Below are 27,127 nucleotides of genomic sequence, written 5' to 3' on the forward strand. Positions count from 1 at the left end.
ATGCACCATGTGCCAGAACTGGAGCGTGTGCTGGGAATTAGGAAACTCTCAGAGAAGTTGCCACTTGGCCAGTCACTCGGTGAGACTCACAGAGGAGGGGCTCTTGCAGGCAGGGCGTGAGGGAAGGCTCGTGGAGGAGCGTGGGGTGTGCCTGAGGAAGCAGTGGCTGCTGGGGGAGGGAAAGGGGGCTTGTCCCATCAGGAAGTGTTATCCTGCAGAGACCGCTTTCTGGTGGATGACAGTCCAGGACAACCTGGCCGGAGGGCCCAGGAGGGTGACATGGGGGTGCCCTGAAAGCTGTTAGGGCTGCAGCAGATGGCTGAAGGGGTTCAGATTCCTCAGCCCCTTCCCAGTGAGGTGTGGTCCTCTTCCCCTTCGGTGCAGGATGCTCCGCCACACTCCGGGGAGGGGCGGAGGGGCTGCTGGGCAGGAAATGTGTGGCTGCGGAGTGTGTGGAGCTGGCTCAAGAGCAGGGTGTGCTCGTTCCGGATCCACTTGTAATATCAGGTGTTGGCATTTCACAAGTGGATCTGAAAGCTTTTCCGCTTAGAGAGCATGCTGGGGTTTTACGTTTGGAGAAGCAAAGTGAGCTTTGGAGCTTCGACAGCTTAGCAGAGGGAGGGTCCGTCAGAATGTGGCAGATGAGACCGTGGGCCTGGCTCTGCTCTGTGCAGACCTCAGCAAGCACCTACCTGTTACTCTCCTGACTTAGAGCCTCCAGTCCCTGGCCCCCAAGGTCCCTGTCACGTGTGATCCCAGGACCCAGAGAGTTAATCTGCCCAGACAGCAGGCACCAGTTGGGAAGGAGGGCAACAGCACATCTTATCTGAAATACAAGAGTTTCACCCTCTGTGCTAAGAACCATATGCAAACATCATTTGGATGTTAACTTGAAACCGGATTGGATCCTATGACAAGAATACGTGTGATGCTGGAGGCAGTTTAATGAGTGATAGCCGGCCCTGAGCTGTCTTGTCACTCAGAGACCATGGCCTTTCTAGCCCAAGTGCCATCTGGGAAAGTGCGTGCATCAGAATTCACGTTTGGACCAGTTTGCGTTCATTAACACATGTGAGCCCCCTGGGGACGGCCAGGCTCGGTTGAGCAGATTAGCCCTGGACATACAGTGGGCACAGGCACAGAGGCCGCTTGGTCTGGCTGGGGTCATGGGCCTCTACTGCACACAGCCTTGTGAGGGCATGCGCTCAGGACAGTCCCCTGTGCACACAGACAGGGGTCTGAAAGGCAGGGGCAGCTCCTGGACCGCCTCGGAGTCAGGCCAGCGCACATATACCCTCTTGTACTCTCCTCCTGTCCTTTGTGAGAGGGGTGGCTGTCATGCCCACCCTTTGATGGCTGCACCTGCTTACACAGCCTGGCAGTTCCTGGTTGTCCCTGATCCTTACCTGGAGTGCAGTCTTGGGACTCTGCCTTGGGGACCAGCACCTTAAGAGTTCTGTCCCTAGTGGGCTCATTGCAAACAGGTGTTTGAGGTCGAGTCAGCAGGGACAGTGACCTCTCAAAGGAAGGCCACGACATTTGCTACAGGAAAAGTCCGTCAACACTTTGGGTGTTTGATGCCACCCACGTGGGAAGGATTGCGAGTTTTCACTATCTGGTCAGCAGAGCAAGAGCCTGAGCAGGGTGGGGGCTGGGATGCACCTGCGCTTTCGCGCCCCGCCCCCAGCGCGCCCCGCCCCCAGCGCGCCCCGCCCCCAGCGCGCCCCGCCCCCAGCGCGCCCCGCCCCCAGCGCGCCCCGCCCCCCAGCGCGCCCCGCCCCCCAGCGCGCCCACATAGTCTTGTTGCTCTGGCTCTGGCCCCAGGAGTTGCTAGGTAACAGGTGGCAGTGAGGGTGTCTCTGGGCACAGGCTTCATGTCCTGCAAGTCTACGGTCTCCAGAAGGCACCTCAGGAGATGACTTTCCCCTCCCCACCCATTCCCCTGCCGGGATCTTCTCTGCCCATCGTCCATCCTTAGGGCTCCTATATCCACCCTGTCGGGATTGTGTAGAAGGTCCTATTTGAAGACCAGGTTCTGCCATTAAAAGTCAGAAGCCAGAAGTCAGAAGCCACTGCCCATGTGGTTGTTTTGGGACAGCACATAGTTGAAATCACCTTCAAATTTCAGCAAATGAGATTTTTACACACACAATTGCATACGATTAGGTTTTTATTCTCACTACAGGTCCAAGGACAGAGGGTGTGGCTGTGTTTTATTGTTCTTGTTCTGGAAGCTGTTATCAGGGGCAGGGAGGATGGTGGGAGAAGCAAGTGTGAGACAGAGTGTCTGTCCTGGAGTTATATTTAGCATGTCCAGCCCAGATTGCAGAGCATATGGCTCACAAAGCATCCAGCCATTTCTTGGGAATTGGGGTCGTTTTAGTGGCAGTATGTGACACCGTGTCAGCAGTGTGAGCATCAAGTGCCCTCAAAGTGCTCAGTGTGTGTGTGAATAGGGGGGCTTCCATCGAGGGCAGGGAAGGTGGCATCCTCTGTGTCCCTGTCCCCTGAATGGAGGACACATGTTCTGGGAGCAAAGCCAGGGAGTTAGCGCTACAGGGCAGCACCGTGCCTAGAAGGGTCCTTCTTGGTGGGGACCTGGCCTGTAGATGACTGGGTGACAGGTGTGTCTGGTTGAGAGAGGAGGCTGATGTCAGGCTGGTGGGGGGCGGGGAGGGTGTCTGCGGTGACGGGCAGGTGCAGAAGCCAAGGAAGCGGTTCCCAGTGGACAAGCATCTTGACAGCTCCTTGGGCCTGCCCTGCCCACGGCCTGGCTATCCTAAAGGTGGGGTCACCTGCTTAGTCAGTGACCCCCTCACTGAACGGGCCCTGGACAGGTGCGCAGCTGTCCCTAGGAGGTTATCTCCCCGAAACCAAGAGGCATGGAGAGACTTACCTTGTTGGTTTATACTGACATAACAATGGCTTGTTCACAGCCTGCTGTACCCTGTGCTGTCCTGGCTCTGGGGACGTCACTACGGGAAATGGAAGTAAATCAGGATTGGTGGTGGAAACGTTCCGAGGACAGTCCTGCTATGAAAGCTCAGCAGTGTTTTTTAATTAAAAATTTTTTAAAGTTTATTTTTGAGACAGAGAATGAGAGAGGGGCAAAGAGAGAGGGGGAGAGAGATTCCCAAGCAGGCTCTGTCCTGTCAGCGCTCGAATTCACGAACCGTGAGACGATGACCTGAGCCAGGATCAAGAGTCGGATGCTAAACCGACTGAGCCACCCGGGCGCCCCTTTGTTTTTAAATCCATATTGAACGTGGCACATTTGTTATCTGGAATCCATTCTCACTACCCTTAGACCAAACACCCACGGATATACTGGCGTTGATCTTGGGAATTCAGGCAAGATTTCAGCAGTGACACTTTGCCTTTGGACGAGGAGCAGGTCCCGACGAGCAGGGCGTGAGGGGAATGACCTTTCAGCCTGGACCCCGCAGGTGAGGGTCCACCGGGCATCCTGCAGGACTCCTGTGACACCTGCTGACTGCTTCCAGAGACACTCGGGAAGCCCACCGCGTCTTTTCCGCATTAGATGGGTCACCCTGTGTGCACAATTATAGCTCTGTGTGGGCTAAAAGTTTTGAGGCCTTTCCAGACCCTGAGCCACACAGCTCCCTTCCGGGCAAACATCAGCAAAGCCTCAAAGACCACGTTGTTTCGGGAGAGGTTCATGCTAACGGCCGGAACGGGCTCCGTGTACTCAAACCCACTGGCAGAGAGTGCTGCTGGGAGGTAACCGCATGTTGAACGTGTTCAGTGGCCAGCAGCATGGACGTCGAGACCTGCAGCCTGTTAGAAACAGAGAGAGGAGACCCAGATCCGAGTATAGACGTTCGCGTCTCCTTCTCACTGCTGAGTCCTGGCACGGGCGCCAGCTTGAGACGCGTGGGTCTGATCTCCAGGGTCTCGTCCAGCAGAAGGCCAGGACCCCCGCTCACACCCAGACGCAGAGCTGGCTCCAACCCGGCAAAGCCTGGAAGGCCCCGGAGAACTTCCAACTCTGATTTCTTTCCTTTCCGTGTGAATTCTTCATAGAGGAAATACCATGTGCTCAGTGAGTCACTTCCATGATTACAGTGACAGTGTTAATTGCACAGCAGGTATGGTGAGGTCCCCTCCCTCGATGGCAAGTGGATTATCTGTGACCTTGCCGGTGCCAGATTGCATAGACCTTCTTGCACAAGAAACGTGCGTTGTGCCCCTAATAGAAGAGATCCTTTTTCCTGGGTGAGCGCGGACTTTTGTCGTGGTCTCCTGTCCATGCCTCGTGTCTCTGTGGCCACTTGGGGGTGGCTTATCGGAGGTGGGCGCTGCCCTGCCTGCGCTGACCGCCTGGTTGTGTCCCACCTCACGGTGATGGAGCAGTGACCCCGGTAAGGGTTCTGGTTGTGCTGTGGGGATGTGCAGGCGTCGGATGGTCTGTGCTGGTTTGTGCAGGCGTGTTCTGTTCGTTTAAAGAGTAAAGGCATGTGGCCGTGCCCCACCGCTATGCAGCCAGGGCAGGGGTAAACTGGGGTCCGCAGACCACCCGGGTAGCAGGTACTGAGGCCTGAAATGTGGGGGAACGCAGGGAGGGGAGGCGTGTGCAGGCTGTGCGATTAGCACGGAGGACAGACTCGGCCCCATCCAGCTGGAGAAGGAGGCACAGCCCCAGAGAGGAAGGATGCCAGGCGGGGATGTTCTGGCCGGCTGTCGGATGCTCACACTGTGGCGTGTCGACAGGACGCAGGTCAGGCTGGCTCCCGGTGTCAGCTGGAGGCTTGGAAGTCAAAGCTGAGGTCTGGCTGAGTGGCTCTGGAGAAACTTTTCCCCGCCTCCTCAGCCTCCAGGGTTCAAATTTCACTGAACCTGATTGCGTGAAACCCCGCCCTTGTGTTTACATTGCACTGCCCTTTTTGGAGCCATCGAGTCCCCCTCTTAGCCTAGACCTTCTACCTTCTGCCCTGGCCTGAGAGGGAGGCCGACCTGCACCCCCCCAGCGGGATGCTGCCGTCCTGCCTGGAAAAGCGGGTCCCCCGGGCATAGCTTGAGCACACCGCTGGGCCGTTTGGAAGGAAGGTGAGCGGGGAGCGTGTGCGTGCGTGGCTTCTGCGAGTCTTCGCAGACCTGCAGCAGAGCCCCGCTGCTCTGCAAACCAGACAGAACCACGGGAGGCAGGAGACGGTGCCTCCCACGGGAGGCAGGAGATGGTGCTCCCCAGAAAAGGGGAGGACGCCCGGGATGTAAAGGAATCCGTTTCAGGTTGGCAGGAAGGAGCACCATGCAGGCCCAGGGAAGACTGTTTGCAGGTTAGGGGCCCCATAAGTGCCTCTCCTCTTAGAGAGGCAGTGGTGGTTTGGGATGGGGTTTGTGGCCGGCCGGCCCAGGGGAGCTCTGATTCGGCGGCGGGGATGGCCTGTTCCCCTGGCCGGCTGGGTCTGGAATGTGTTTTCACAGTTAGGAGTGGCCGCGAAGGGAGCCGGTCACACACTGCCCGGATAAATGCCCTGGACAGGACGGGCGTGAGCTGGGGCGTCGGCTAGGAGAGGTGCCGTGCCGTGGTGTTTGTGTGGGCTGTCCGGGCATGGCCCTGCCGTGTGCCCCAGTGCCCTTCGTCGCAGCATGCTGCGCCTCACCCGGGGACAGGAGGGATCACCTGGAGTCCTGGAGTCCCAGCTCTGAGACGCCGGGCCCCCGCGGTGGGCGCCTCCCTTCCTGGAGAGGCGGGTCCCCGCAGACTTCCCGTTGGAATGTTCCACTCCTGCATTTTTTTCCCCTCCTACTCCGTGTTTCTCCAAGAATTTACAGCCTGCCTTGTTTCTAGAGAACGTTCTCCCAGAGCTCATCTGGGCTCCGGAGGGAGCGAATTCCATGCTGGCTTGGCAGGAGACGCGTTCCTGCCTTGTGGTTTCGGGGGCGGGGGGGGTGGTGGCTCTGAGTTGGGGGCCCCAGGCAGCGCTCACTGTCAAGGTAAGAAGGCACACCACGGGGAGCCCCGTCCCAGGAGGCCTGTAATTCTGGGCCTCAGGGGAGGAGCCGGGTATCCTGGTCCAGAGGGCAGGCCCTGCCTTCATGGCCGTGCAATTCTGGCATCTTCTGCTTTTGGTAAAACAGAAGCCGGGGCACAAGGTAGGGGGTGGCTTTCCTGTCACTCTGTGATCTGTCAGAGTCGCTGCATGGTCACTGCGCGTCTGCTTTTGGGGATGAGAGGTTGTGTTCTCAGAGACCTAAGCGTGGTCGCTGCTCGTAGCTCTGGATTTACTCTGGAAGGAGAAATAATTTGATATGAATGCAGGGCAGTCTTTAATCAGCACAGGGGCGGAATCCCGTTGGAGTAAAAGAAAAGCAAACCTGGTTTCAGGAGCGGTTTGTAGGGGTGCAGTTACACGTGCCCGAGAGGAGAGAGAGATCTCTGAGTGACCTCGTGAGATAATGCCCCTCCACCTAAAGGATACCCCCCCCCACCAGCTCCGCCAGGCACTTGTGAAAAGTGGGGCCTCAGGTCTCAGTCCCCATGGCCCCCTGAGGGTAGGAGGCATCCTGGGGACACCCGCGTCTCCCCGTCTGGTCCCATCCCCCTTCCGGCGCCTTGCTGGGGGACAGAGTTCTCTGGGTCTCAGAGGCTGGGACCTGGGTGCACCCTCTGCATGACACAACGGGCACTGAGACACTGGCCCGATGCCAAAGGTCTGGACGCAGGTCGGTGTCCCCGCAGGGTCAATTCTCAGAATAGCAAGCTGGGCCGTCCACACTGCTGCTGCATCTGTGTGCCAGAGCCCAGGTAGCAGGTGCAGGAGACACGGTCTCTACCCACCCCCGCCGGGGTCTGGAGGTGCAGACTGAAGGCTCCAGGGTTGTGCTGGAAGGTCCACTGGAGCCGGGGTGACTGTCACGCAGCTGCTGAGCCCCTTGGACATCGTGGTTCTGCAGCGGCGAGTTCTACGCCTTCCAGGGCTCGTGCTGAGCTAACAGGGCGGCGGAGAGGCCCCGGGAACCTCCTCCCGCTTAGGGCGGCCACTTGTGTCCTCTGTACCATTAAGGACCCCAAGGAGCTTGGGGTGGCGGCTGGGTCCCAGGGCCAGGCTGTGGGATGTGCAGGACAGTTGAAGCCTGCCTGGTGGCCTGGGTCAGGTCAGACCGTGACTTCGGGAGCATTGGGGGATGTTATTTTAAAAAACCATCTTCTTCGCTGTTTTGTGAAGAATCCGTCTTTCAGCTCAGTTCCCAAAGGGTACGGTTGGTTGAGCTGAATTCCAGGCACTCATTGATGGGTCTAGCTCCTGCTCCCCAGGCTCTGGGCCCAGAGAACACAGACACAGGTGGTAGGGGATCCCGGAATCGGTCACCGGGACAGGGAGGGGACAGTGTTCTCCCTGGGCCGACGTGTGACACTGTCTGTGGTGGTCTCACTGGATAGTCCCATGACCCCAGAGCGGCTCTCCTCCAACTCTCCCTTGCTCTCCCTCCCCCTTGCCGGGTCAGTTCTCCGCAGATAAGGAAAGTGAGGTCAGAGGGGCTGAGTAACTCACCCAAGGTCACACAGCTGCGGTCAGGATTTTTAATCAGGATTGGAACCCAGATGGATTGTGGAAGGGAGTGAAAGTGTGCTCATAATCCACTCCCGTGGAAAAGTCCACACGGACTCTGTGGCACAGAGGGGGGCACAGAGGGGCCCCAGGGACTGCCACCCCAAGGGGAGGAGAGTTCTGGCCACATCTTGGGGCCTGGGAGCAGGAGGGAAAGGCCTAGAAGAGAGGGAGGAGGGGGAGGGAGCCACAGCAGGGTGGACACAGCGCACTGAGTCTCCTTTCCTTCTTGACTTCACACGACGGGGGTTTTGATCGCGGGGTACTTTACGTACGGTAAAATGTACTGAGCTTAGTGTGCTGTTCAAGTTTGCCTTTCTTTCTACGAAGCTCCCACCACAGCCAAGATACAGGATGTTTCTGTGTTGCCGATCACCCCTGGGGCCCCTCCGTACCTCCCCTCGAGGGCCTTTATCCCAGAAGGCCATGGGGGGCCGGTTGTGATGTTCCTTCTTCCTTGCTGGGAAGCCGTGAGAACCGTGGGCTGTGGGGACATGGTGCTGAAGTGGTCGGTCTGGCTGGGTGGCCGGAGTGAGTCACGTGGAGGGTGACCGGAACACGTCCCCTGGGTCCCGCCGGAGGCAGCTGTGACCCTCCGAGTGCAGAGAAATGGCCAATCAGGTGCGTCCTGGCAGGCGGACTTCCCTTTCTCGGGGGTGGGGGGTCCTGTCCCCAGCGGCTGTGGGCACAGCGGGAGGGGGCAGGTCATGATTCTGAGCACAGAGACACACAGTCTGCCTGGGTGCCCACTGCCCTGCAGCCTGGGAAAGGGACACAGAACCTGGCACCAGCCCAGCGGCCTGAAGCACTAGGAGGCACGTCAGGAGTTAGGGAGGAAAGCACACTGTCCGGGCGGTTGCTGAGGAGGGAGTGGGGTGTGTGTGTGGAAATTGCAGAGAAAACATTCCGGCAAATTCCTCTCCAAAATTAAGTTGTTAATTCCACAGAAGCGGTTGGTCACCTCTGGAAGTTCAGTGTTTTAAAATACCGGGCGGCAGGAACCTGGGGTGGGTCCGAGGTCGGTGGAGTCCCAGATGCTCTGCCCCTGTTCCGGAGGCCTGTTTTTGTCTGAAACATCTGCACAGCCTCTCTGAGCCTCTGTTTTCTCATCTGCAAAATGGGGTTTCCAATTCCTGCCTCACAGCATCGCTCTGGGGATTAAGTGAGACCCATTCCGGGGGTGTCACGGAGCCCAGGCACGAAGAGCCTTTGCCTTCAGAATGTCATCCTGATGCCATGGTGATTTCGGGAAAGGGCGTCCCCACCTCTCTGTTCCCCTGAAGGCATAGCCCCGTCTGGGCATGCACCTTCTCACATCCTGCTCCCCCCTTCTGCCCCTGTCGGCCCGTCGGATGCCTGAGATGTGCCCGCTGCTCCCTCACCTCCTGCTTCTCCCCCTGTAGCCCGGCCTGAGCGCGGAAGGGAGTCCCCTGACCCTTCCTCCTCCTTCTCTGTTGGTCGCCAGCAGCCAGCAAGTGCGTGGGGCCCTCCGGTGAACATTCCCCCGGGGCGCTTTCTCGTTTTCTCCAATGAGGACTCATGGGGAGCACCCTGTTCTCTCTTTTGAAATGAAACTTGAGCTTTCTTTTTTTAAAGTTTATTTATTCATTTTGAGAGAAAGCGGGGGAGGAGCAGAGAGAGAAAGAGAGAGAATCTCAAGCAGGCTCTGTGATGCCCGTGCAGAGCCCAACGCGGGGCTCGATCCCACGAACCGTGAGGTCATGACCTGAGCTGAAGTCTAGAGTCGGACGCTTAACGGGTTTGAACAAACCTGACACAAGAATAGAACGTAAGATTCAGGGTCAGTATGTGGAAAAAAGAAAGGAATCCAGGTCGCTATATAAGTCCGTCGGGTTTGTTCTTTGTTTTGAGTGGACTTTTGTTGGAAGCGGGGCCCCGGGACAGGGGCCCATCTTGCCCATCATTTCTGTGCCTTTTTGGGGGCCGAGTGGTCCGTGTCTGGGAGAAGATTCCGCCGTTCCCTTTGGCTGATTTTTAACACACCTGTGAGCACAGGTGGGTGTTGCTTAATGTGTGTTCAGCCAGCATGGGAAGGTGTGTTCTCCTCTGTTTTGGTTTGTTTTTGGTTTTACCCAGGTTCTTGCATTACTTCTGAAATGTTTTTTGAGTGCCTCTTTCTCTCTTGGTAGGAAAGGCCCCTTCCCAGGGCAGGTGGGGGTGGGCAGGGCCGGGGCGGGGTCCCAGCCTGTTCTGTGTTTTCTTCCTTCTTGTTCTTTTCCAGATGATAAACCGCCCTGCTGTGTCATTCAGCCCTAATCAGAGCTGAATTATTGTGTGTTTGATTTTTAACTAGGCCCTGGGGGCGGGGAAATCATTACCAGGCAACTCCCAGGCCTCCTGTGGAAAGGAGCCTGGGGTTCCGGCCGGAGGGGTGGGGGCAGCTCGAAGGGAAAGGTGACAGGAGAGGGGGGAATGGCTTGGGGGGAGTTGGCTGGTCCCGGGCTGGACCAGTGAAGGCAGTGAGTCTGTATGCCCAGCTGCAAAGCTCCGAGCACAGGGGCACTGTACAGGTGCCGTCCCCCTCGGTCCCTACCTTCTGGGATCAGGGTTTTCCCTGGTGGAACAAGGATCAGTCAGATTCCCTTTGAGCTGGAAACACAAAGTTAAAACGAATTGTTGAACTGTATAAAAAGATGCCCCGGGGACAGAGGAAGCCACTGGCTGAACCTTCCAGAATCTCCATCCTGGGCCACACACCCACCCCCAGGGGCCGCTTCTAGTGTCCAGTTCCCAGATGGTGCGGAACTTGGAAGCCTGGCGCCTCCTTCCCTCGAGTGGCCTCGTCCTTCTTGACCCTGGGCCCAGCCACACCTGCACAAGGGACCTGGGACCACAGCTGGAGTCTGGGCTGCATCTGGGCCCTGGATAACACTTTGCACTTTTCTTTTCCAGACCCGGGCCGCATCATAAGGGGCCCTATGCCATCCTCAGGTACGGGCATCCTTAACAGTGGCCTGAGGCCTCTGGGGGCTCTGCACAAGGGGGTGGGGCCCGAGTTAGTGTTTTGGGGAGGGCTGGGTGGGTGGCCACACAAGCCCCTGGCGTTGGGCTCCCAACCGGGAGGCTTTTCACCACCCATGCCCTGCTGTTTTCATGCTGGGTCTCTGGAAACACGACAGCAGCCCCGTGTAGGTGACGTGGGGCTTTTCCGTGTGCGGTGCAGAAGCCAGAGGTGGGCTGTGAACCTGTGGGAAGACGTGGCTTATGGGGAAGCCTGCAGGCAGGGCAGCGGGGGAGGCGGGAAGTGCAGAGACACAGTGCCATTGTTAATGCACCCACTGTATGCCAGGGCTGTGCCCTCCTCACGGTCGCGCCCCGTCCTGTGGCCCCCGACTGGCTCCTCTGCCTGCCCAGGGACACAGTGGGCCACAATGTGTTTTCGTTGATGTCTTGGAGCCTCGGATCGGGTGCCCTCAGGTACTTCTTCAGCTTTGCTCTGTAGCGTGGGAAGACCAGCCAGCAGCGTGACTACTGTCCCGGGCCAGGCTCACGGGGTCCGGGGGGTGGGGGTGGGGTCCGGTGGGGGGGGGCACCGCTGCCGGGAGGTGGGGAACCCAGGCTGCAGCCACGTCTGCCTTCACACCCTGTTGCTGTGTGTTTGTCTTGGCCTAGTTAGTGGTTTTCAGCTCTTGCCCACAGAGATGGTGGAACTTTCCAGAATAGCTCCCCAGTTTTTCTTGCATGAGAACATAATAGAGCATTGAGTCTCTTGGTTTCTTGGTGCCCACTGGGTACCAGGATCTGTTCCCTAATTTTGTGGATACCACCAGGAGCAAAAACCCCCAAGGCCTCCCAGAGCTCGTGTTGTGGTGGGGGGCACAGACAGTAAATAATATGTGTGCACACCTACAACGTGTTTGTAGGTAGTTGTACCACAGACAAACAGAGGAAGCCCCCTACCCCAGGGGAAAGGATGGTCAGGGAAGCTCTGCTGAGGAGAGGAGGGAACGAGCCGGGATGGAGAGCAATGGAGGCAAAGAACAGCATGAGCAAAGGCCCTGGGGCAGGGGCAGGTGTGTGCCTGCTGTGGTCTAGGAGCAGCGGGGGGGCAGGGAGGGACTCCTGGGCTCTGTCCACCTGGGACAGACCTCTCTCTGCCTGCTGATGATAGCTTACTGGCCCCCTGTGTTGTTCTCTCCCATAACCGCCCTAAAAGATAGGGATAATGAGTCTGTTTTGTAAATGAGGAGCCAGGGGCTTGAACAGAGAGTGAGCCGAATGCAGGAGCATAAATGCGGATCGGGACTCCCATCTCAAGGCTGCAGGGTAACAGGGACATCTTGTTCCTTCAAGTGAAAAACCAGTCCAGATGCTTGTAGAAGTGCTAGCCCTTGGCCAGAGTACAGGGTGGGGGTGTGGGGGCCCGAGGCCCCTCCCCTTCTCCTCGCCCCACAGCCAACTCCCCCGCCCCCAGATCACAAGTGGGTGTGTCTGTGGGCACATCTGGACAGTCCCCAGAGCTCCTGGGCCTTTGGGAAGACCCGAGCTCCGACAGAGGGATCCCCAGGTTTGGGCAGGTCGGTCTTGGGGCTGTGCTGCTTCCTGTTCCTTTCCCGAAGATGGGACATGGGTCTTGCAACCTGTGCGTGTGGTAGGACGTTTAGGCGGAAGCCCGTGGTGCCATATGTCTGCATCCTGTCCACACTGTGGGTGGGAAGGTCCCTGAGCCCCCTGGGGGCTACGGATCCAATGTCCTAAGTGCTGGGTCTCACACAGAGCCAGTGTGGGGTCATAATGCGTTTGCTATTGTCTTGAGATGGCTACTGAGGGTAGGGCTGAGGGTACTGAGGGTAACTGGGGACTCCTCGGCCCAGGGCATTTCGGGTCCTGTACCCATCACGCAGACCCTTCCTTGTGGACCATTCCTGGCCTGGGGTTGGCCAAGGGGTTCTAACTCAGAACAATCACTGGAAGAAATTTTGTACCATTCATTCTTGGCTTCCTCTTTTAATTTTAATTTTTTTAACTTTTTAGTTTTTTAATTTTATTAAAAAATGTTTTTAATGTTTATTCATTTTTGAGAGAGAGAGAGAGTCAGAGACAGAGCATGAGTGGGGGAGGGGCAGAGAGACAGGGAGACACGGAATCCGAAGCAGGCTCCAGGCTCCGAGCCGATGCGGGGCTCAAACCCACGAACCGTGAGATCATGACCTGAGCTGAAGTCGGACGCTTGACCGACTGAGCCACCCAGGCGCCACTCTTGGCTTCCTTTAAAAAGTCATTGCGCCTGTGCGTTTATTTGAGATTTAGGGAGAAGGATGTGGAAGTCACGGATGCACAGTTCTGGCAGGTGGGACGCGCTTCTAGAATTCGTGACAACCACCTGGCTGTGCGGCCCAGTGGTTTGTGCTCTGGCCAGACACCCGCCGGCCAGGCCTGCTCGGACCCCTCTGTCCGTCAACGCGGTGGGGTCTGAGATTCATACAGAGCTGCCTCCAGCCTCACGGGGAGGGAAGGCGCGTGCTCCGTGGGTCTCGCAGGGGCTGATGCCTCCCGGCGCCAGAGGGGCTCCCATGGAAGCCAAAGTGAATGCGTGTTTTCTCAGGCCAGTGAAGCCCCTCATCTGCGCTCTGTGTCTCCTCACCCTCACGTCAAGCCTGCATGTAGAACACACCCTCATTTGCAGCTGGGGGAGCACGGGCCATGGGAACACGGGCCCTGCACGAGTCCAGCCGCATGTCGGAGCGTGACCCAGGCACTTCCGTGGTCGCGGGCACCCAGCCCGCCAGGCCGGGAGCCGGATCTCAGGGCGGGTTTCTCCAGAGGCCCAGTCACCCCTGGATGTGGTGGCTCCCAGGTGCCTAGAGCGCGGGTGCAGCCCTCGGCAGCTGCCTCGCTCTGGTGTCCCTGCCATGTCCCAGGGGGCAAGAGGGTGTGGACACCGGCTCGCCCGGGAACCCGCTCTGCGCCTGCCCCATCCGTAGTTAATAATAGTAGCGGGGGGTCCGCTCTTCCTGCCCTGATGTGAGGCCTCATCTGTGTTTCCCGACTGTCCTGCCAGGCAGAGGGAGGTCAGTGCACGAAGATTCGCTTCACCCTCCCGGTGGAAGGACACCACTCCGTGGGGCAGTCCCGACAGGCCCCTGTCTGTCTCTCCCCACCGAGGGCCGGCCGGCCCCTGTGTCCCGTGCACAATGGGTTCTTGCCTCCTGATGATTTGCAGGCTCGGCCGTGCTCAGGGTTCAGGCTCGTGACAAAATTAACTCCCAGTCCTCTAGACAGGATGACTCCTAAGCTTGGAGAATCTGGAAAATTCTCTAAGTGATGGCTCCCTTTGCGTAAAAAGGTAGAAAGGGTTCTGGGGCCTGAAGCTGCTAGAATTGCTTGGGCTGGTACTCGCTCTGCCGGTGTGGGGGGGGGAATGCAGAATTTTGGGGTCCCGGAGGAGTACTTGTCCCTAATTACAGTGCATTGTCTGTTACGGGTTCGTCTTTTGGTTCAGGCAGGTGCACATGTGCATCCGGGAGCCTGAAGGACGCTTTCAGCCTTGACTCACAGCCGGTCTCCGTTTTCTCCCCCAGTGCCGCACACACAGGGCCCGGTCGATGGCAGCCTGTATGCCAAGGTGAGGAAGAAGAGTGCCTCAGATCCCAGCGTCCCAGGTGGGGCCCCGGCCGTCCCCGCCACCACCAGCCCAGACCACAGTGACCACACCCTGTCCGTCAGCAGCGACTCTGGCCACTCCACTGCCTCCGTTAGGACCGACAGGACGGAGGAGCGGCTGGCTGCGGGCCCCAGGCGGGGCCTCAGCCCCCAGGAGAAGGCCGAGCTGGACCAGCTGCTCAGCGGCTTTGGCCTGGAAGATTCCGGAAGCCCCCTCAAGGATATGACCGATGCTCCCAGCAAGCACAGCGGCACACGCCACGTCGTGCCGGCTCAGGTGCACGTGAACGGAGACACCGCGCTCAAGGAGCGGGAGACGGACATCCTGGACGACGACATGCCCGGCCACGACCTGCACAGCGTGGACAGCATCGGGACCCTGTCGTCCTCGGAGGGACACCAGTCGGCCCACCTGGGCCCCTTCGCCTGCTACCAGAGCAGCCAGAACTCCCTCCTGTCCGACGGCTTTGGCAGCAGTGCTGGCGAAGATGCGCACGGCGGCCTCGCCCCCGACCTGAGCCTCGGCGTGGATGCCCCGTTCGAGCGGGAGCGGGCTTTCGGGATCCGAGAGGCCAAGCAGCCACCCCCGGCGTTGCGGAGGCCCTCCGTGTCCGCGCAGACACAGGCCTACGGGCAGAGCGGCTACTCCACACACACCTGGGTGTGCCAGCAGCAGATTGTGGCCGCCCAGCAGTACAGCTTTGCTCCCGACGGGGAGGCCAGGCTCGTCGGCCGTGGCCCGGAGGACGGGTCCGGCCTGCTGCAGGCCCAGCCCCGGGTTCCGGTCACCCCCACCCGGGGGACCAGCAGCAGAGTGGCCCCGCAGAGGAGCGTGGGCCCCGGGCCCCACCTCCCCGATGCACAGCGGCCCCCTCCCGGCAAAGCCTTCAAGCCCAGGTTTCCAGACGTCAGGGTCCTGAATGGGACCGGACCGGAGCCCGGCGCGGACCCCTCCCCGGGCTCACCCACCCTGGACATCGACCAGTCCATCGAGCAGCTCAACAGGCTCATCTTGGAGCTGGACCCTACCTTTGAGCCCGTCCCCACCCACATGAACACGCCGGGCATCCAGGCCAACGGCCCCATGCCGCCCGACAGCCTGGGAGGCAGGCTGTGGGACACGGGAGAGGGCCCCGGCAGGGCCCCGGTGCGGCAAGGTGAGCGGGCGGTTGCACACTGCGTTCATGCATGCCTTTACAGAATGGGGCCTCGCGTGCTGGGCTCTTTTCTGGGTCTGGGGGAGGCCCGCAGGGAGGACAGTCGGGCCCCTGGGCACGACCATGTGGGGACAGGTCACCAAGTGCACAGTCCCGAGCTGGCTTTGCTGGGAGCAGGGGGCTGCTCATGGCCAGGCCCAGAGGGTGGGGGGCTCGGGCGTAGGGAAGGATGGAGGGAGGGGTGGGTTCCAGGCAGTCGGGGATGAGGGGATCCAGGTACCATCTCTATGCACCCCTGCTGCTGTGGGGCCACGCTGACTCCAGGAGGCTAGGGCTGTGGGGTCCTGAGCCCCAGGACATGTGGCGCAGGGACCAGGGCGGGGCCTTGCTGTCCCGCTGTGGGGCCTGGGAGGCTGGGGTGGCTGTAGCAGACAGGCGGTGACCTGGGGGTGTGTGGCTTTGTGAACGTAGGGACAGGTGTTGGGACGGGGTCTGTGACTTGTTCTCCGTGTCTGGGTGGCGTAAAGCTGGGGGCCGCGGAGAGCTGGCGGGTCAGCCTGGGAGGGCAGCCAGCGGGCAGTGGTGCTGGGATGGAGGGAGGCTGTGAGGGGCAGGGAGCTGCGTGTGGAGGCTGCGGGGAGTCCGGCCGGGCATCCAAGCCTGCGCGCCACCAACATCCGGGGAGGCCGAGGACAAGACCCCCGGCCGGGCTCAGGCAGGGTCTGGACCCAGCGCCCCCTCAAGAGCATGGTGTCCACAGGAGGCCAGGCCGTCCTGCGCTGGTATGTCAGCAGGCTCCCTGGGTCCCTGCTGTAAGCGAAGACGGGAGTCACAAAGCGGGGGACACTCTCACTTCCTCGTCCTTCTGTGTGGTCCTTCGGGCCACCTGTCCTGCTGAGCCGGTCACACCAATGGCGACCTTGCCGCTCTCTGGCGTTGCTCCCTGGACCCCTTTCCTCTCCCTCAGGCCCCTTTGCTGCCTGGATGGATTCCTGTCTTATGGTTAAGGTTTGGGAGCCGTCGAGAGATGAAATGACCTGTCCAGCGTCCCCTGCAGTAGAGCAGGAATAGGTCCCTGCCCCCAGGCGCTCTGCCTGCTTCTGAGGAGGATGGTGGTGATGGAGATGATGACAATGGTGACGAAGGTAGTAATGGAGGAGATGGTGGGACTGATGATCACCAGGGTGATACTGGCGTTGTTCATGACGGTGGTTAACAGCGAGAGTAAGCACTGTCACTCTGAGTGCTCGTGCTGTTCCAGGCGTTATGTTTGAGCTTCCCTGCGTCACCTGTGATCTCGGCACCTACCGTGGCAGGTGCACAGAGCTACCATCTGTGTGACCCTGCATCGCATGGCTGAGCTCTTCTTCCGCTAAACTCCTGACCCCACCACGAGCCAGGAAACCCCTTTGTGTCCCGGCACACGGTGTTGTTTGTCAGCAGGGGGGTGTGGTGCTGGCGGAAAAGTGGATGGCTCTGCCGAGTTGGGCCCTTCAGGAGGTTCATCACAGGGCAGTGTGGGGAGCCTGGCCCCCATCCAGAGCTTTCTGACGAAAGCTTTGACCTGGTGAAACGGGGTGGGGGGGAGTTGGGTTCTGTGGTGTTTGCTCCCTCTGTACCTCTGTGGCTCCCTCGTGCTGGTCTGACTCCCTGGCTGTGGCTGACGTCTGTGCGCCCCTCCCTGCAGCCCGGTTAGGCGGTTTCTTGGGTCATATCCGTTAAGTGGGGGAGACGTCACCTGATGACACCAGGTAACCGAAGAAATGACTCAGTCTGTGAAATTTGTGGTCCCGCCGACGGCAGACAGTGGGCTGTGTTTTTCCCGGACCTCGAGGGCTCCTTGATTCGTGTTGCCGAATACTTTGTTCCTGTCACGTCAACCCCCAGCCCACGATTACAGGACCCCGGCAGGCCCCCATCCTGCGGGCGGGCCTCACTGCCTGCGTCTTCATGTGCTTCCACAGATGAGGGCGTCTGTCGCTCTAATACTCCCAAGTCAGGGGACCTGTTTATACTGAGGGGAATTCAGAGCAGTGAGAAGCAGCCACTTGCAACGATTGATTGTGGAAGGCCCATCCGTTTAAGTTACGCGTTCAACCCCAAAGCGAAGGGATCCGCTGTGGGATCGCGAGGGTTTGATGGCGCTCAGAAAACAGCTTGAACCCATGGCCCTGCACACCTTGTTTCCCGTGGGAGAGACCTGCAGACCTGCCACAGCCCAGGGTCACCTCAGCACCAGGATGGCTGCCTCTGAGCATGTCTGCGGGGCGGGGGGGCCCTGGGTGGGAGCCTGGCAGTGAGGCCTGCCCTGTGGAGATGTCGGAGGGGTGGCCGCAGCTCCTACCCTGATACTGGGTATTAGGAGAAATGGAAGAGCCCGTGCCATTTTGGCGTAGGAGCCCACAGAACGCCCGAGACCCACTGTGTCCGTGGCAACTCTCCAAAGCCCCGAGTTTAGTAACTTGCGCAGTGCGCATCCCAGCCGAGCCTATAGCCATCAGCAGTCAGGCCCGGCCTCAGGCCCGGCCCCAGCCCCTGGCTTGTTTTCTGACTCCACGCGTTGGCCTGTGCCAGGTATTTCGTGCGTGGAATCGTACAACGTGTGGCCTGCCGTGTCTGATTGCTTTCGCGGGCGTCCGCTTTTCCACGCTCCTCCGTGGTGTGGCGTATGTTAGAGCTTCGTTGCCGCGTGGGGCTGAATGGTACTCCCCTGTGTGGTTGGGCCACGTCACGTGTCTCCACTCATCCGAGCGCAGGGGGCTGCCGTAAATAGCGCCGCCAGGAACAACCACGTACAGGTATTAGTCGGGATGTTTTCAGTTCTTGAGTCGAACCTCCAGGCCACCTGGCAATTTGTTGTTTAACATGTCTTGGGGACCACCCCCTCAGATGTTTGAAAGTTCGCCTTGGAGACCCTCTGGGCTCTGGTGTGGTACAAGCAGCCGGTCCGCACAGGTGTGATGGCCCCAGGCACCCTCACTTTCGGACAGGTGCCAGTTTATTTTTCAGTCCGTGGATAGAGGGCGGTGAGATCCTCTCTAACGGGGTAGGGAGGTCGTGACGTCTGAGCAGGGATGGCCCTGGGGGTGTCCCAGCTCCTGCTTCTGTTCAGAAGTCTCGTGCGTCATTTCTCCTTCCAGCCCAGCAGCCGGCACCTGCCCGCACGTCCACTGAGGGCGGCCCTGCAGGTGGACAGCTCTGGCAACCGTCCTCCGTCAACACCACGGCTGCTAAAAATGGAGATGACATGTCTGAGGAGACCATTTGGGGAGGGGAAGGATCATTCAAAAGGAAGATAAATTCAAATAAGCAAAAAAGGGAACCGAAGCCAGGCCCTAGCCTTTGCTGATGGTGTCTTGAGTGTAAAAGTCCTGTGTGAGGGGCGCCTGGGTGGCTCAGTCGATTGAGCGTCCGACTTCGGCTCAGGTCATGATCTCACAATTCATGGGTTCGAGCCCTACGTCGGGCTCTGTGCTGACAGCTCGGAGCCTGGAACCTGCTCCCGGCTCTGTGTCTCCCTCTCTCTCTGCCCCTCCCCTGCTCATGCTCTGTCTCTCTCTCTCTCTCTCTCTCTCTCTCTCTCTCTCTCAAAAATAAATAAACATTAAAATAAAAGTCAGGGGTGCCTGGGTGGCTCAGTCAATTGAGCATCCAACTTCGGCTCAGGGCATGATCTCGCGGTTTGTGAGTTCCAGCCCTGCATCGGGCTCTGTGCTGACAGCTCAGAGCCTGGAGCCTGCTTTGGATTCTGCATCTCCCTCTCTTTCTGTTTCTCCCCTGCTCGTGTGCTCTCTCTCTCTCTCTCCCTCTCTCTCAAAAACAAAGATTAAGAAAAAAAATTGAAAGTCCCGTGTGAGTCGAGGCGCGATCTCGCCTTTTCGTGGCTCTCTGGCTTCCCCCGTATGTGCTTGAGGTCCTAGCTTAGGGGAGTGAAACATGCGAGGTGTGTTGCTCAAGTTTCTCATACTGGAAGGAGAGACTTCCTAGCTTTTCGGACATACCGTTTCCCTTTTGAGCAGGCCGTTTTGCAAGCAGCGCTAGCTAGCTGACCGAGCGCTTCAGTGTGTCCGGTGAAAAGGCCTTTCAGTGTTGCAATGCAGAGAGACAGGCTTGCCTCACTTGGCCTCTTAGCATCCTTCTGCCAGTGACGGCCCATTCCCGTGGGCTCTCTCGAGTCTGGGCTGGGGTCACAGACGGTGGAAACAGCCCCAGAAGCAGAGGTCTGTGCTGCTGAAGGCCGTTCGTGCTGTGGTCCTGCGTGGTCGTCAGCGTTAGGAATTTTTTTCTTTTAATTTAAAAATCTTTAATTTTAAATTTTAATTTAAAAATTGTTTTAAGTTTTATTCTGAGAGAGAGACAGAGAGAGGGAGCAGGCGAGGAGCAGAGAGAGAGAGAGAGAAAGAGAATCCCAAGCAGGCTCCACGCTGTCAGCACAGAGCCAGATGCGCGGGGCTGGAACTCACAAACCACAAGATCTGGACCTGAGCCAAAACCGAGTCGCATGCTTATGGGACCGAGCCCCCCCAGGCGCCCCATCAATAGGCCTTTCTAACAAAAGCCTCTTAGATCTGGCCAGCCAATCCCTGTTTCCGTTTAGGCAGAAATAAAGCTCGCAGTGTCCTCCTGGAAACTTTCAGCTAGGAAGGGTAGGCCTTTCACTGTCATGCTGCCACTTGACCTCTCCCACTGTCTCTGGAGGAGGTGGGTGCGTTTAGCTGAATGAGCTGAAGTCCGGAGGCGGAGGCCTCAAGCACACCGTGGGGCGGTGTTTGGACTTTGTTTGTTTTTACTCCTAAGAATGCACGGGAGTTTCCAGAACCCGCTGTGCAGGCTTGATGACGCAGGGCTTCACTCTTCTCTGCTTGTATAAAGACAAATAAATAGCTTGAGGGCACCTCGCCTTCTGCCGGCCCAGATGGGAGATAAAGGTGCTGTTCTAGAAGGTCATGGGTTTCTGTCTGCTCTAGAGCAGGAGCATGGCCACTTTCTGCCCCTAGAGGGCCAGGTTGAGTTGACCGGGGTTGTGATGGGGGCATCAGAATTATCCTAAGCGCTCCCCACCTGCACGACTCCAGTGCGAATCCGGGCTTGACCGACCCCAGCCTCGGTTCTCAGCCTGGTTGTGTGTTGGTAACACCGGGAGGTTCTAATCTGGGCCCCCCTCCCCGCAGGCTCCACGGGAAAGGTGGGGAGGTCTGTATGCCAGGAATTTTAGTGCGATTCTAATATGCAGCCGGGTTTGCGAACGGCTGTTTTAGATTTGTAGTTCTAACTGGGCGTGGGTCCCAGTCCCCGGAGGGCTGACCCAGTGCTGGGTGAGGCGGGAGAGCCCCGCCCGCAGGTGACTCCCCTACTGTCCAGGTCTCCAGCCCTGCTGTGGAGTTTGGAGGATGGAGGGGGTCCCACGCCAGGGACCAGGGTGGTGAGTCCTCCTTCCTGTCACAGTATTTATTTCGATGGGACAGAGGAGGGGCTGTGACCCCACACTGTAGGATCTCAAGTCCTTCGTAGACCTGATCAGATGGCCCCCATGGGGTGGTGCAGGGAGGGTACAGGTGGGTTCTGAGTTACCGAGGGTGACGTTATTGCCCACCTTCTGGTGGTGAGTGGTGTAAGTTGCATCCGCCGTAGACTGAGTGACTGGGTGTGCGGGGGCTGAGGCCACCTATCGTCCTGTGTGCATGGCCCAGTCCCAGCGGGGCTCCGTTGTTGCGTGTCCCCTGAATGCCTGAAGGACCCAGCGTTGCTTGAGTCTCAGGCTCAGCGAGCTCCTGCGTCCCTCAGTGAGCCTGAGCCTCCTCGAGCCTGGCCGAGGCCCAAGTGACACCTGAACAGTCCAGGGTGTGACCCCAGTACCTCCCCCCTCCCCGGGAATAAAGTCAAATTGCAAACATGAGACATACTGGTGTTTGGGAATGGCAAGGAGGGGGTCTCCCGGGGACACCTGCCCCACTTTAAGCCTGGGAAGTAGTGTCCGGTGGCGGGAGGAAAGGAGACCAGCCTGAAGACACGTGCATGCCCAGCACGGGGACCGCAGGGATTGGCGGCATCCAATTGTGTGACCATCGCGTGGCGGGCCACATGCCGCATGTGGGCAGGAGAAGCAGGTCCCCGGGTGGGGCAGGCTCACAGCAGCCGGTAAAGGAGGAGCCCTCTGACCCGCCCTCTGTGGACATCGCACTGAGAACGTGATCAGGGCGGGTGGGCGGATGTGCAGGTCCCCAGGGATTTTCATAGACCCCCCGCGGCCCTGGACTGCCGTGTTTTCTGCATCCATTCCAGCATCCTGCGTGACCCTGCAGGGCCGGTGGGGTCCTGGCGCCTTGGCTACTGGCTGGGAAGTGGCAGGAAGCAGGTGAATCTTAGTGTGGGGGCGGGGCGGGGTGGGGGGTCTGAACGGGGATGTAGGGCTGGGACAGGGCAGGGGTGCGTGGGGACAGCAGGTGCCCAGGGGCCCAGAGAGGGAGCCTTCTCAGAGCTGACCCCTCCCCGTGGGGGACTGAGCCCACCTGCTGGTGTTCCCGGCATGCAGCTTTAGCTCAGAGAGTCTCTCCTGCCTTCGTTCGGTCTCTCGTTTTCTCCTTTCCCTGGATTTGACTTCTTCACTGGAAAGGAAAAACATGGGCACCACCGGGGTGATGGCGCAGGTTCTTCATACAGTTCGGGAGTAGGTGTGCAGCATTTCGTTATGCAAGTCAAGTCCAAGGGAGGCCCTCCCGGCAGGTGGGCAGGCCTGCCTTCCAGTTTGCCCAACGACCGAAGGGCGGGCCGCCTGTGTGTCCACCTCTGGGGACACTGTCCTGCCCTCGCCGGGCTGTGCGCCCCCCACGAGCCCCGCCCCCCAGACGTGGCGCAGACTTGGGCTCTGGCCCTAAGCAGAGACACAGTCGCCCCGGCACAGAATCGGTTCTGCCAGCGGGAGAGCCACAGAGACGCATCGGGGGGTGGGAATTGGCACACAGGACCTGGTGGAGCGGAAGGAAACCTTCCTCCTGGGAGACCATCTGCGTCTTATTTTTCTGGCTTTGAAAGTAATACATATCAGGGGCACCTGGGTAGCTCCGTCGGTTAAGTGTATGACTCTTGGTTTTGGCTCAAGTCACGATCTCATGGTTGGGGGGTTCGAGCCCCATGTTGGGCTCTGTGCTGACAGAGCAGAGCCTGCTTGGGATCCTCTCTCTCTCTCTCTCTTTCTCTCTCTCTGCCCACACCCTGCTTGTGCTCATGCACTCTCAAAATAAATAAATAAATATTAAAAAGTAATACATGTCATTAGTGACAACTTGAGAGAAGGTGGAAACGAACAAGAAACATGAACGCTGCCTGGAACCCCACAACCAGAGACAGCCGTCGATGAACATTTTGGTGCATTTTTTTACTCCTCAAAGCGAACTCCTAACTTTCCATGCTGCAGGTTCACTTGGTTTGCCCTGCCCACCTGGCAGGGGTCGCTCCTGCTGGCCTGTCCTTGTGCTGTGGTCGCATCTCACACCTGCCCCGTTTCTCCAGGAGTGTCACCCTGGGATGAAGGCTCTCGGTCCCAGAGGAGGCCAGGGACTGTCACCGAGACAGGCCTGGCCTCTGCTGACTATGTTGCCTGTGTTTTTGCTCCTTTGGGAAGGGAAACTTTCATGAGATGCTTCTGTGCAGATCACAGCCTGAAAATGCCCCCCACTTCCGTCGAGCATGCTCTGGACCCTATTCTGGCAGACCCTCAGTGGCTGCCTGGGCCTCATGCCAGCAGCAGACCCTTAGTGGCTGCCTGGACCATGTTCTTACAGGCTCAGAAGCAGGAGGTATTGATTCATGCAAACGATGGGTCCACAGGTCCCTGGTGCTCACCTGCCACTGGACACCTGTCCAGTCCTTTCTCGGTATGGTGGGTGCGTCCTAAGGTTCTGTCCTGCCCCGAATCCGGCTCAGCAGCGGGGGGTGGGGGGGTGGGGGGGCTCAGTTGCAGGAGCTGCTGGTTTCTGGCGGGGCTGCCTCGTGCACCCCAAGGGTGAGGACCCCACTGTCGCGCGCACATCCATCGACAGCAACCCCCGAGTCTCCCTGAGCAAGCACCACCGACCAGGCATGAAATTAAGGGTGAACGAGTTAACAGATGTGATGTTACTATCCACGTGTGCTGGGGTCGTGCTCGTGAGCAAATAGGGGATGGACAGGGTGCCAAGGTAAAGAGGCGGGACAGCATCTGAAGAAGGGAGATGTCTGTGCAGGCAGGTGCGTACGGGGGCATGTTCATGAGTCAGGGAAACATCCCGTGTCTCTGCTCCGTCCTGGGCTGTCCTAAAGCAAAATGCAAGTAGTCTGACCCCAAAGTGGACCCCGAAGCCTGATAAGGGGTGAGGGGTCTCAGATCATAAAGTCCCCAGGCGCCTGCAGCCATCAGGGGGCCTGGCCGGGTCGGGTTCTAGCCACCAAGGATCCTCCGTGCGCCCTCGACGAGGGGAGGGCGGGCTCCGTCCTGGCCTCAGGTGCACCAAGATCCCTCCTGGGAGAAACAGGAAGTGAACAAAGGTAGGCGAGACAGTGGCAGGTTGGGACACTACACTCGGTGACAGAAGCCAGACGGCAAAGGACACGTGGTGTGTGATTCCGTTTATAGGAAATGTCTGGAACAGGCCAGTCCACAGAGGCTGCCGGGGGCTGAGGGAGGGGGCGTGGGGCTTCCTTTTGGGAGATGAAAATGTTTTGGAACTAGAACAAACAAAAAGTGAAAGAAAATAGGAAGCACCCTTAGAGAAAGTGTGGTCGGGTCTTAATTAAGGTCTGTGTGCTCGCTGCAGTAAAATCACCTGCAGCCCACGTGTCTCTCTGTCAGGCTCCCCAGGGGACGAGCCACCGGGCGGAAGATTCCGGAAGCTCAGCCTCGGGCAGTATGACAACGATGGTGCGGGGCAGCCGGCCTTCCCCAAGTGTGGATGGGGAAAGACCCCGGGTGCGGAACAGGCCGTGAGCCTGGCGCCTTTCCTGTCTCCGGCGGACGCCAAGGAGGTACGCACCGCCACCTGACAGCGGGACCTGCACACTTCCCGATCGCGGTCCTGTTGACACCCCAGAGTCCCTCCTGTCTCACATGGGGTTCCTCCCGGAAGAGCAGGGGGTGTGGTCGGGAGAGCCCGGGTGCACGGCCCTCCCCAGAGGGCACGGCGTGGCCACCGTAGGCTCCTCTGAGCCTCTGCGCCCTGACTGCACAGTGGGGTGAGATGGGAGCGGGCAGGTGGCTGAAGGTGGACGGCGGTGGCCAGGGGCACACAGACTCCCCAGGAGGGAAGCAGGAAGGAAGTGGGTCGGGGTGGGTGTGGGGCCCCGTGGTGGGATCCATGGAGCATCTTCCAGGGGGGTGCGGCTGAGATATTGCAGGTAGACGGGTCGGAACCCGGTACTCTGAGCCCTCCCCTTCTGTGTCTTCCTCCTCGTCGGGGGTTGGGGGGGGAAGATTGGAGCCCAGAATAGACCAGAAGAGAGACGTTGGGGATGAATACTTCCAGACTGTTCTCTGTGCCGTGGGTGTGTCTGTGTTCTTTCACGTACCCACCGGCACACCACAGGTAGCGATGATTTTTTTCCTGTTTTTCCCCCGAGAGCCCGCGTCCCCGAGCTGAGCCATCTCTGCCAGCTCCGTGTGTCCGGGGGTGGACAGGCCGCAGGGATGTCCCTCTTCCTTCATGTTACTGAAGCTCTTCCCAGTTTTCCGTGGCCGCCAGTGGCAGGGCTGTGCGTGGGGACGCAGCCTCCTGTCCCCGCACGGTGGGCCAGTCCGGGCCCGCCGTCAGGAGGTGGCCTTCACCTGACTCCCTGTGCCAATTCCAGACGGTGGCTGCCGCGTACCCCCCAGACCCCGATGGGATCAGTGGCAGGAACTTCTCTCCAACCAAAAGCGGCAGTGACTCACCCTCTCCCACGCCCGCGTTTCCCGTGTCTGCGGAAACACTGTATGGTAAGAACTGAGCCAGGCTCGTGGTGGGCAGGGCGCCCCGTCAGGGAGGATGCGGCCACAAGGGCTCCGCTCTGCTTTCTTTTCCAGTGACGACGCCCCCGCGTTATGCGCCGTTCAGCCCGCCTGGGTCGCAGACGGGCAGTGCCAGCGGTCTGTACAGAGGTGCTCACGGTAAGAGTCTGTCCTCCCCCCGCCCGGGCGACTCACGCAGAAACCTTTTCGCGGGTGTCCAATCTCCGGAGCCTGGAAAGCGAGGAGGGCTGTCACTGTGCTGTGCAGATGCTGGGGGCTGACCACCACCTGTGTCCTGTGGGTGCACGTCTGCGGTACATCCCGGGTCTGCCACTCGAGCAAGCTGGGAGGGGCGGTGGGCTCTGGGGCGGAGAATCCCTGCTTCTCCACTCCTCTCTGCCCAGAAGCTGGAAGAAGGCCTGCCCTTTACAGAGGAACTGGGGCCCCAGGGCCGGGGAGCTCCCTGCTCCGCATCACGGCCGCCTGCCCGAGACCCCCAGCCGCTCTCCTGGATCTTCCCAGGGGAGCGACGGCTGTCGGGAGGGGTCTGTCGCAGCCCCCGAACACTTACCATACGCAGCGCGGTGTTCAAGTATGACATGTGGGCCCCAGGAGGGAACGGTAGCTGAGCAGTAGTGAAGGGGCCACTCCACCCCTTCCTGTGGACACCCCCCCACCACTTGTCTTGAGAGTCCAGGACGGGCTGACCTCAAGCATGACCTCAGGCACATGGAGAGGGGCTATAGTTAGAGCCCAACGTCCATTTAGTATTATTTTTTAAATGTGTGTTCATTTTATTATTTAAAAATTTTTTAATGTTTGTTTATTTTTGAGAGAGAGACAGAGCATGAGCGGGGGAGGGGCAGAGAGAGAGGGACACCCAGAATCCGGAGCAGGCTCCAGGCTCTGAGCTGCTAGCACAGAGCCCGATGCGGGGCTCGAACCCACAAACAATGAGATCATGAGCTGAAACAAGACGCTCAACGGATTGAGCCCCCCAGGCGCATTTGAAAATCTTTCTTCTCTGTGAGTGTGGATTCCTTTTGCTGGTTTTCTCCTGCGGAAGAAGGCTCCCTGAATGGTCGTCTCGCACAGTTTTTGGGAAAGCACGTAACTCCCGCCTCCTTCCCCAGCAGTGTTGTCGTGACGACAGCCGCCCCATCCTTCCTTTCCTAGAGAAAACCAGATCTGTGCGTCCTTTAGAGGAAGGGCTGTCCTTCTCCCCAAGTCCCCTGTGGCTCCAGGAACATACTGTGTCTCTGTCCGCGCAGAGCCCCGCGGTCACACTGCCCCCTTTCCTAGCAGGTGGGAGTAAAGCGCGGAGTAGGGAGAGGGTGCGCGGTGCTGGTGCACGTGTGTGTTCTGTAAGCGTCATGCGGAGAAGTCTGTTCTGTACTGGGACGATGTAGATGGTGGCAAACACAGGGACTTCGTTCCCACCTCCTCCCCCACCAGCCCACCACGACCAAAGGCTGATGTCGGTGTATCGAGACCAGCTTTGTTGGAGACGTGCTGGTGGCGGCCGGGGGGTGTGGATGATCAGCCCGAGGACAGAAAATGCCGGAAAGAAACTTCAGGTTGAGCAGCAGCCCCTGACTTGGCCTCTGGGGTCCCTGTGTGGAGTATCAACCCTTCCGGAACTTGAGAAAGGCCCGGAGAGGGGAACGGTGTGGGTGGGGCCGGTGGGGCCGGTGGGGCCCACGGCCCCACGCAGCCAGCGCACATTCAGCATCAGCGTAGCTAGCGTGTCGTCCTAGTGCCTTCCGTGTGTAAATGTCCCCGTGGGAGACGTAGGGCTTTGATTTCAGATACAA

The 27,127-nt window shown here is 59.1% G+C and overlaps 1 protein-coding gene across 15 annotated transcripts in view; it reads left to right on the forward strand.

The window, feature by feature from the left end:
• The window catches only part of TNS3 (tensin 3), a 218,932-nt gene that overhangs the window by 134,854 nt on the left and 56,951 nt on the right, over nt 1–27,127 (forward strand). For 14 of the 15 annotated variants that reach the window (XM_086697137.1, XM_086697139.1, XM_086697134.1 and 11 more), the window contains 4 exons: nt 14,117–15,355; nt 24,183–24,355; nt 25,175–25,301; nt 25,389–25,472. In XM_086697137.1, coding sequence (XP_086553263.1) covers nt 14,117–15,355; nt 24,183–24,355; nt 25,175–25,301; nt 25,389–25,472 — 1,623 coding nt within the window. The remainder of the gene's footprint in view (nt 1–14,116; nt 15,356–24,182; nt 24,356–25,174; nt 25,302–25,388; nt 25,473–27,127) is intronic. The other variant, XM_086697144.1, reaches the window with a different exon arrangement.

This window comes from Puma concolor, chromosome A2 (assembly GCF_028749965.1).
Source record: "Puma concolor isolate L17-30 chromosome A2, mPumCon1.1.hap2, whole genome shotgun sequence".
In the NCBI taxonomy this organism is placed as follows: Eukaryota; Metazoa; Chordata; class Mammalia; order Carnivora; family Felidae; genus Puma; species Puma concolor.